Genomic DNA, 10,690 nt, shown 5'->3' with positions numbered 1-10,690 from the left:
TCCTGCTCCAGAGTCAGGGTGTTCCAGTTACCGTCTTCAGCATTGTTTCCCCTTGCAAGGGGGAACAGAGACAGGCCATGTGTATGAAGCTGTATGAAGCTACAGAGCTTAGATGGGGGGCAGGACAAGGATGGAGCCAGCAGGCCCAAGGAAGCACATCTGGCCTGTTGCTACAAGCAGATCTCAAGACAGTTAGCAGGAGTGAGAGGAGACAGGGGCTGTGTTCAGGACCCTGCGCTAGGCTAACTGGGTCTGCTCTGCCCCCAGGAAGTATCCAGTGGGTCAGACCCTGCAGAAGGCACATCGGCCCACTCATCAGGGGCTCCTTGCAGCATCAGGAGCTGTAAGAGCTGCAGGGAGCTGGGAAGCAGGCTGCTAGCAGGCTGGGCAGAATCGGCAGGGGGAGAGGAGGGGCACACACTTGTGGTGAGAGCACAACGGGCCATTCATAAGCACAGCAGATGTTTCTACAGGAAGGTTGCTCCTGCTGCAGGGTTCACCCGCTGCCCCTGCCTGGGCACCAGCCCAGCTCCCACTCAACCTGGGCACCCCCGTGCCAACACCCAGCATAGGGATACACTGTCCCTGCCTAGGCCCCAACCCCAGCCTTCCTACCCCAGCCAAGGTACCAGCTTCCCAGGGCAGGAAGAGCTGGAGTTCTGGCCCTTGCCTGGCAGGCAGCTTGCATCAAGTGCAGCTGGCTCTGCATCTCTATGGCATGTGGACCTAAGAGCCCCATACTGCTCGCAAGGGTTACAGCTACCATGGTGGTTCTCACCCTGCTCTGCAGGGTCCCTGGCAGCCTGCCTTCCTGCACATGCAGTGACCTCCCTGCTCCTCGCCCATCCTGTGTACTGTGGGGCAAAGCTACGTGTGGATGCTGCTCAGCTGCCAGCCCTTCTGCTCAGGTGTGTTAGTCTCTGACCAGGACTTCAGAGGCTGGCTCTGGACCTGCTGTCAGCCCTGCTGATGCTGGGAACAGCTTTGGAAATGCAGCTAGCAAGACTCCCCCTGCTTTTCCCTGCCTACCTGTGCATACAGCCATGTCTCTTGGGAGTGAATAGGTCACCCCATAGCAGCTCCCACCTCAGCCAAGGAAGAAGGTTGGTGCTGATGCTGGTGTTCTGGCTCTGGAGGACTCCCACCAGCCAGGGATACATTTAATCAGGAAATTAGCAGAAGGTTCCCAGCCCTGAGAGCAGCGAGGGTCTGGGTCAGACTCCCAGTGGGAGCAAGAAACCAAGCTGGTATTAAGATAAAACTTGACCAGTTTATGAACAGGACACCTTGCCAGGGTCGTTTGACCCCAGTACTCTTTCCTGCCGTGGCAGGGGGTTGAACTTGATGACCTGCTCAGGTCCCTTCCAACCCTGCCCTACCAACTAGGATTATAAGACACAGCCACCTGCAACAGGAGGGGACTGTGTGCAGTGACCTGAGTTGTCCCTTCTAGCTCTGTGAGCTGAACAGCAATGCTGGGAGGCTGTTAATCAGGATTGCTGCCAGCAGTCTGCTCTCCAGGGCACTGGATAAGCCCAGGAATTATTAGTGGTCCCATGTGTCAGGTACTGAACAAGCACACAGTTAAAGACAGAGGTGTGTACAGTCTGCATAGATTAGACAGATGCAGGATGAGAAGGGAAATAGGGGCAGCACATGACATGTCCAAGGTCACACAGCAAGACAGTGGCAGAGTCAAGAATAGAGCCCAGGTCTTCCAGCCTCCCAGCCACTGCTTTAGCTGGTGGACCGCTCTACTGCCTATCATGTCCCTCCCAGCACATCTGTACAGATCTCTTAATTAGGGCATTTCTGGTGATATGCCTCTCTCCTCATCGCTCCTAGAGGGGCTGTCCCAACAACCCTAACTGTTCCCTCCTCTGCCACAGGCTCTACACCTGAAAAATCCTTGTCGCTAGGTCTCATACTTCCAGCAAGGCCTGTTGAGCTCATCTATTTTATTTCACTCTTAACTTTAAGAAAACCTGTTGCTTTTCTCTTTGTTCCCTGCTGTGTACCAAGTCTGTCTCATACAGAGAGCTGAATATCCAGCTCTCATCTGCTTGCTGCAGATTTTGCCTTGTTGGAAACCTGATTGCAGGACTCCAGTTAAATCAGGTTTCCATGCTTACAGAGTCATGGTCTGGCTTGTACAGGAGGTATTGACTAAAGAAAAAAAGCACTACAAAGTACAAATGCCAACACAGCTTGTGCTCCAGTGCCATCTGTTTTGTTTACCAGGATCACAAGCTGCCAGGCACCCTATACTGCTATGCTATAAATATATAGTACAAGCAAATAGCTACATCTTCCTCGGGAACTTTTATTAATTAAAAGGTACTGGGTTTAGAAAACAACCTCAAGAACTGTCCTACCCTTCTCAGGTTTTCCTACTGTTCAGTCTAACAGTCATAGCTGCACCACTAAGGTTTTCTCACAGTCTGTGGTTGGGAGGGACGCAAAGTAGGATCACACACTGCTGAAACGGAGGTCCTCCATTCAGGACGTGGGTGCTGGAGTGCTGAGCTCACTTGCTGTCTCAGTTGTAGGATCTGTAATTGGGCTGTGTCTGGACCCTTCACATTGCATTTCCTTCAGGAACGAGCCTCAGCTGTCCCTGGTTTTCCCTTTGACAGCACCTCCTATGCCAAGCTCACACAGCCTCTCTCTGCACTCCTAGAGCTGGTGAGTCTGTCTCTTGGTGGAGGCTCAGGAGAGTTGTTGCCATTTTGGGGCTTGTCCCACAGGCCTTTCATGTCCTCTGCTTCCTTTTCATGAGCACACTGGAACTGTTCAGAAGTTGGACCCAAACTCCTAACCCAGGGACTCATATTTGGCTAATGAGCTCCATTAAATTTAACCAGTGTGTTCAGAGCGACTTGGTGGGCTACAGAAGCTTGGGATGGAGGGAGACTTTCTAGGGTCTCCATTCACAACTCAAGAAGGGATGGAAATGGCCTTTCATGGGATGCTTGAAGTCTTGCTCACCAATTCCGGTCCGTTGTCTGCAGCCTAAGATCCCTTCCCCACTCCCTCTGCCTGCACCCCTGTGGGGGTCTGGCTGGTAATCCCTTCTTACGCATTGGTTGCCCTTGCCTAACCAGCTTCTTGTGAATTCTGTGAAAAGGCTGGGGAATTACCCCCTGCTAGCCCTCAGGCCTTGCACCTCACAGTGTCTCTGGCTGCCCACTGGGTCCCAGTGGGTACAGCTTATTCTCCACCCTGGCCCTGTAACCCACAGAGTTCATCCCTAAGCATAGGCAAAGGTACTGGCAGTCTTTTTCCTCCCCCGGTACATTCCCTTCCTGCAGGGAGGGACTCCTGGCACACCCCTGCCTCCTGAGCCCCTGCAGCTCCTGCCCCCATGCTCTGCATGCACCTCTCCCCACAGCCAGCCTGTACAGTTGCCCCCTCCAGTGCAGAGGTCTTCCCTCCTCCTAGATGTGGAATAGCTCAGACCAGTTATGTGGACATTAAGCAGCTTGGCTTGTGCTTAAACTGAAATGGATGTAAATTAATTCATGACCTGATTTGCATGAAGTGTTGCTGTGGCGCTGTACCACGTGTGGTGTAGAGAGCCATGCATGGGGAGCTGGGACCAGGATGGTCCTACAGTGGGCCCTTCTCCTCACACAGTGGGCTGGGCTGAGATCCTCTTATGGCTGGCATGGCAGGAAGGGCACAGGTGATCAAGCCAGGGGAGTCAGGGATTCACTGATCTCTGAGGCACAATCAGCACCTGCCTGTGTGCCCTCAGAGTGTGTGCACCCTGGCAGGCATTGCCTCAGACGGGTCTCATAGGTGCATTCTCCCCCTACACACTGCACAGTGGCATGAGGGGACATGCTCCCCTTCAGGCACTGCTGCTAGGAAAGATCTTCACAGAGCAGGAGGAAAGTGAGGCACCCCACTCACCCCATTCTCATTAAAAAATTAGGCTACTGTAGCGTCGATGCCTACACAGTCAGATGGGTTGCAACTTGGCTGGGGGGCTGCACCCAGAGAGTGGTGGTGGACGGGTCTTTTTCAACCTGGAGAGATGTGGGCAGTGGGGTCCCCCAGGGCTCGGTCCTCGGGCCCACACTGCTCAACAGCTTCATCAGCAACTTGGACGAGGGGATGAAAAGCAAATTCAAATTCTCAGATGACACTAAGATGTGGGGAGAAGTGGGCACGCTGGAGGACAGGGAAAGGCTACATCTTGATCTGGACAGGTTACAGGGGTGGGCAGATGAGAACAGGATGGGTTTCAATACTGACAAGTGCAAGGTGTTGCACCTGGGGAGGAAGAACCAGCGGCATACCTACAGGCTGGGGAACTCCCATCTTGTCAGTGCAGAGGCAGAAAAGGATCTTGGAGTCATTATTGATGCCAAAATGAACATGGGCCGCCAATGTGCAGACGCGGTCAGGAAGGCCAACCACACCTTGTCATGCATCCACAGATGCATCACAAGCAGGTCCAAGGAGGTGATCCCTCTATGCGACACTGGCCAGGCCGCAGTTGGAGTACTGCGTCCAGTTCTGGGCGCCGCACTTCAGGAGGAATGTGGACAGCATCGAGAGGGTCCAGAGGAGGGCCACTCACATGGTCAGGTGGCAGCAGGGTAGGCCCTATGAGGAGAGGCTATGGGGACCTGAACCTGTTCAGCCTCCACAAAAGAAGGCTGAGTGTGGATCTGGTGGCTGTCTACAAACTGGCCAAGGGGGACCAGCAGGCATTGGGAGAGTCCCTGTTCCCCCCAGCACTACCAGGAGTAACAAGGAATAACAGCCACAAGTTGGCAGAGGATAGATTCAGGCTAGATATCAGGAAGCAATTCTTCACAGTCAGGGCGGCTAGGATCTGGGACCAACTTCCAAGCGAAGTGATGCTCGCCCCTACCCAGGGGGTCTTCAGAAGGAGGCTAGACAATCACCTTGCCGGGGTCGTTTGACCCCAGTACTTTTTCCTGCCCATGGTAGGGGGTTGGACTTGATGATCTGCTCAGGTCCCTTCTGACCCTACCAACTATGAAACTATGAATCCCCAACAAAGTTGATGGCACTGTGCCTATGGGATTCATGAGACAACATAGACTGTTAAATGAGCCCTCCTTCCCTAAGCCTTCTTATTAACAGTTATGAAATACAGCTATAAAATAAAAGACCGCATTTCCTAATCCTCAGAGTTCATTTCCCAGTTCTCACATTTGCAACATTATCCATTATAAGGGAATCCCCATATCTCAGCAGTGTCTCTGGTCAGCACTGTGCATCCTATTGAAAAAGATTTTACTGTTCCCTTAGCTCAGGGGGCACAGCCCCCCTGTTAGCTTTGGGGTGCCAGTTAAAGCTACAGGGTGATCTTGGCAGCAGCTAAGTGCATCGTTCCCTCTCTCATTCTACCTGAAGCAAGAATATCTGTTGCTGCACCCCTGTGCACCCAGGTATGGAAACTCCAGCCATCGGGAGGTTTCACATGGGACAAGCTGCAGTACCTTCCCTCAGGCAGGTGATGAGAGATTATCAGGGCAGGTGTGTGCTGCCCAGCCAAGCCCTGCATCAACCTGGCACTCAGCATGTGGGCACATGACCCATCTTGGCACCTGTCCCAGTCTGAGAGGCCTGCAGTACAAGCCAGCTCCACCAGCCGGGTCGGCCTGGGACAGGCTCCTGGAAATAGCTGACTTGCGTGGACAGCTGGGGCATTGCGGCAGCACCGTGCTATTGAGGCAATAAACGGTCCTCATTAGTTCAGCAAACAGCCACGTTTGCAGCTGGCAGCACTCCGGTGCCTCTTCCTGGAGCTGGCAGAAGGACAATGGCCCAGGGTGCTCTAGCAACCCTCTGCTCCAGAGCCAAGCACACTAGACAGGTGTTGTTGGAAGTGTCCCAGGAAGATTCATCCTGGAATGGGACCAGGAGTAGGTGGGAGGGGAATTTCCTGGTGATTTCCAGAGTCTGCTTTCAGACACTTTGCCTTATGGAGAGGGATGAGGACAGTGCCTGTGAAATCATTTGGGAGCATCTCAGATTCTCAGTGGGGTGAGCAGGAGGCAGCTCTGCAGGAGCATCTCCCAGGCCTGGCAAGTAGCAACGCTAGAGGCACTGGCAGTCTTGTGGTTCTTTGGGGTTGGTGTCTGACTGAGGTCCTTTATCAGCTCTCAAGGCAGGCAGGCAGGGAAACATTGGCGCGCCCTGTCCAGCCAGATGGATGCAACAACCCCTGCTCTCAAATGACCTGCTACCCCTGCAGCCACTGACCTACCTCTCTGTATTAGAGAGGCTGGTCAAGATGGTCTGTCAGTGACCCTGGGGCACTAGCTCCATCCTACAGGACAGCACAAGCTGCCAAAGGAGCCCTCAGCCTCCTAACAAACCTGCCCATGTCCTTCTGGTTGTAGCATGTGCACAAGGGCTCCCCCCAGCCAGTGTTCATGGGGCAACTTTCTCCCTGTCCAGCAGCAGGGCTCAGACATCACAGGACAGGGAGAAGGCAAGGGAAGCAGTTACCAGAGGGGGAAGAGGAGCTCCCAGGGTGAACCCATGGGTGCTGAGGGATGCTTAGGAGCAGGCTCACTTCCCCCCACAGCCCTCCAGTCTGACTGCAGCATCCCCCACTAGAGTTAATGCAAGAAGAGGGCACCCACAGAGCCAGCTGCCCCCCACACAGCCAGAAGGTAGAGACAGAAGTGGTAACCATTTGGGCTGACCTGGACATGGGGCCAAAGGCTCAGGATCTGCCCCAGCTCCTCTGCCTTTGCAGGCCAGCAGCAGAAGCATGCCCAGGTCCAGGGTCTGTCCTTCTCCTCCAGGGGCAGATCTGAGCAACTTTTTCATTACTGGGGCACTAACATGGCCCATGTTAGCTGGTGCTGCTCACAGAGGCTGGTCACACCTTGATCCCCTCAGCTCTGACCTACCCCTGTATCTGATCTACCACCCCTCCCAGGCCTATTGCCACCACCATGGGCCTGGGCACTCCCTGCAGAACCCATCTGCACCCCTGCATGGCGCATCTCTGCTAGCATGGCTAAGACAGTCAAAAGCAACTCACTGTGGAGGCTGATGAGTTTGCCGTCTCCTTTTATATAAAGGTGATGGGAAGATTTGTCTAAATAAATTGGCCACACACACCCCTATGCCCGACTGGGGGAATTGGGATGTCAGTCTGGCTTTGCTGGATGGCTTCCTAAGGGTACAGGACCCAAGTAGATGAAGCAGAAATGCTGGGTCTTTAACAGAGATATCCTTTCTCCCAAGAGTTTATTAGAGGAGAAACTGGAGAAAGATGGGAATTAACAGAAATAAACAGCCCAGAGCTTTAGGCAGTGCCACCAAGAGATGTCCCCTCCCAGCTGCTCAGGCATCACACTTTTGAGTCTCTAGTTGCTCTGGGGAAGGGGTGAGAGGGGTACAAGGACCGGCCCAAAGCAGAGGACGCCTCACTGGGCAAACAGTCCTTTTGTTTGCCAGATGGAAGTAAAAGGGCCTGACCCAGCTGGACACTCTCCTCTGCAGGTCACCTTCAACATAGTGCATGATTTTGCCATCTAGGCTTACTCCATGCTGCAGGACAGGGCAAGAATAAGGTTTTGCTGTTCCGTTATAGCTTGAGAGCAACCCCGGTTCTTTTCTGAAACAGATGTGAGGGGGTTCATCTCAGGGACCGATCCTGTTCTCTCTCACTTCACTGAACATCCCAAGCAGAAGATCCAATGCCCTTTAAGTGAATGAGTGTTCAGGCAATAGTCAGCAGCTGAACAGAATAGGCACAAGAAGGAATGTTCCTGTGCAATGCACTTGAACATACGCAGCATGGGTACAGCCCACAGGTAGAACACACACGCGCGTACACACACATACCCACACACACACACACAGGACAGGCCCAGTGACCCACAGTTTCAGTGGCACCACGTCAGTCAGGCCCCTGCAGGCACTCAGACACAATGCTCAAACACATATATTTGCTTATGCAGTTGCATGCACACACTTTAAGACATGCATCTCTGAATGCACTGATACACACACCCACACACCATGCCACTCGTCCAAGCAAGCTACTTGCCAGAGACATGCAGGGGCACACACACATGCACATATGCATGCAGATATTTATGCAGCAAATTCTCCACGTGCCACTAGAAGCCAGCTCCCCTTCGCAAGCCTCACTGCAGAAAGCTCGCTCCCTCCCTCCCTCCCTCGGAAGCCCATTTGCACCAGCTGAAGGTTGAGTTTCTCTCTGGACAATAGGGAAGCCAAGACGGGATTGTAACTGGATCGGAGGACAAATAAAGCTGCACAAGTTTCCATTACCCACACCTCAGGCCTGTACACAGCACAAAGTTGAGAGCAGGACTGGGACCCCTTGACCCAGAGCCTCACTCTCCATTCCGGCCTCACAGCTCAGACTTCTCCAGACTCAAGCCCAGGGACAACTTGCTATCCATTCAGCCCCGAATCCCTCAGAGTCCCATTCCCTCTGCCCCTACAGGCTTCCCAGGCACTGAGGAATGCTCTTCGCCCCCTCCCCTGGAGTTGAGTCCTTGTCCTGGCTCAGTTGGGCCTTGACAGTGACTTGCTTCCCTCTGGCTATCAAAGTCCTAAGGCCCTTGGCTCTCCCCAGCGTGTTTCTGCGCCTGGCACTGAGTGCCGACAGAGCAAGGTACCAACACAAATCACCTACGGAGAGCAAATGGAAAAGATTATGCATTAGCCTGACATTAAGCATGAAAACCTGCCTCCTGCGGCAGGGGGAGGGAGGGGGCTGAGGGAGCAGGGTGCCAAAACTAGCACTGGGGAGCCACGCAGCTACTCTGGCCAAGGCGAGGGGGAAAGGGAACCTCCTCCAGGGAACTGCACAGCTGAGTCTGGCTCCTGGAGGCATGAACTGCACTACAAAATAAATAATCCTGGAGTCAGACCGTCCCTGCATTCCCCCCCTCCACACACACACACCCACACACACACACTCGCTTCCCAAGTCTGACCAACTTACACACAGAGGCCTGTTTCTCATTGGCTGGCAGCTGCGGGAACTCTCCGGGGAGCACGTGCATTCAGTCACCAGCGCTCGCTGGCTGCTGCAAAAATAATGTCCATCTGAGAAGCTGCTGGGCTTGGGGGGAACTTGTTACTGGGATCCATTAGCCAGCCATGAGGGGCACCTGTTGGCTTTGGCTGTGGCTGAGGGGACCCCAGCAAGACATTAAGGAAAGAGGGTGGGCAGAGACCCCTGTCTGAGAAACAACCCCCCTCTGTGCTGGCTAGGAGTGGAGGACATACGAGCTGTGAGCAGACAGCTGATGTGCAAGTCCCTCTGTCAGCCTTGGGACTTGATCAGTAAGTGTTTGGGGGCAGCCAAGTCTGAGAGAGCATGTGGCACTGGGGGAAGGGGTGCAGTGAGGGATGCAGAGCTCACGGGAAAGCCCAGCACAGGGAGGACTGCAGGTCAGGTCAGCAGAGTTGTGTGCGGACTTGAGCCTGTGCTACAAGCAGAGCCGCATGTCAGAGCATGGGTGCCAGGCCAGGTGGTGCATGCATGGGGCAGGGGGGAAACATGCCCAGCACTTGCCCCCTCCCCACCTCCCCGACAGCACCGCTAGTTCCTCTTGACATCAGCACAACAGTCACCCTCCGGTCCTGCTGACACCACTGCCCATCAGACCACATTACCTTGTGGGCAGAGCCGACTGCATGCCATTCCTTCAGAGTGGGTGGCCAGGGTGCCAAACACCCCTGTGTTCCCAACCTGCCAATGCCCTTCCTTAACCCCATTCAGAGCTCAGCTGGTGCAGACCCCCTGCCTGCCTAACCCCTCTCCCATCCCAGCTCTGGTTGGGCTAAAGAGTACAAATATCCCCTCTGCAGCTGCTTTAACCCCTCCACTTCCTCCAAACAGTGCCAGGCTCAGTTGAAATAGCACATCCAGGGTTTATTGTTTTTTCCATTCCTTGCAGCTAATGATTAAAAAAATTTTTTTCTAAAATAAATTACAGAATTAAATAAACACGAACTGGATTATTTCCCTCCTGCCCCTCAAAGAAAGCATGAAAACAGTCACTGAATTTGGCAACAGCAACGAGACAATCTCAAGGAAAAGCAGCTACTTGTTCAGTCTGAGCAGGTATCAGCCCCTGGGCCTTGACTCACTGCCTGGAAGTTCCCTTCAGGTCCCACAGACCTCGTATCCCACAAACCAGCTTGCACTCACCCCCTTGCAGTACTCTCAGCTCCTCTCGCCCTCCTTTCCCCCCTGGCTCTTCCATTCACCTCTTGTGTGAACAGCTTGTTGCCGGTTAACCCTGTCCTGCAGCTGAGAGGCTCCTGACCCAAACAGCTGGGCGTGCACTCAGCAGTCCCAGGAGGCCCACTCCATTCCCTCCTAGTCCCTTACTCGTGACAGACTCCCTGCGGCTTGCCAGAGAGAGACCCTGTGCTAGACATGTGTTGGATTGTCCAGGTAAGGATCTGTCTTGGTCATGTGTAGCATGACTGTTGGGGCTTTGTAATGGCAGTGCGCCCCCGTGCAAGTGACCCCGCTGCATGGCTTCCCCCTAGTCCTCATCCCAAGTTTTCTGTTGCACAGGCTCTGCCAGGTCTGCAGAGTCTTGGAGCTCCACACCCAGACGCCACTGGTGATCCCCACCACCAGCGACATAAAAATCTTTAGCATAAAGACTGCCACGGTGGGCACAGAGGCTTC

The 10,690-nt window shown here is 53.9% G+C and overlaps 1 protein-coding gene across 1 annotated transcript in view; it reads right to left on the bottom strand.

Moving 5' to 3' along the window:
- Positions 1-9,898: 9,898 nt before the first annotated feature.
- Positions 9,899-10,690, bottom strand: part of FZD9 (frizzled class receptor 9) — a gene marked incomplete at its 5' end in the record, with an annotated part of 2,143 nt that continues 1,351 nt past the window's right edge. Inside the window, 1 exon segment of the mRNA XM_025211371.1 lies at positions 9,899-10,690. This exon segment is cut by the window's right edge and continues 30 nt beyond it. Within this exon segment, the coding sequence (XP_025067156.1) occupies positions 10,424-10,690 (267 nt within the window).

Source organism: Alligator sinensis, unplaced genomic scaffold, assembly GCF_000455745.1.
Source record: "Alligator sinensis unplaced genomic scaffold, ASM45574v1 scaffold773_1, whole genome shotgun sequence".
NCBI classification, from domain to species: Eukaryota; Metazoa; Chordata; order Crocodylia; family Alligatoridae; genus Alligator; species Alligator sinensis.
This window is presented reverse-complemented; position numbering and strand designations above follow the sequence as displayed.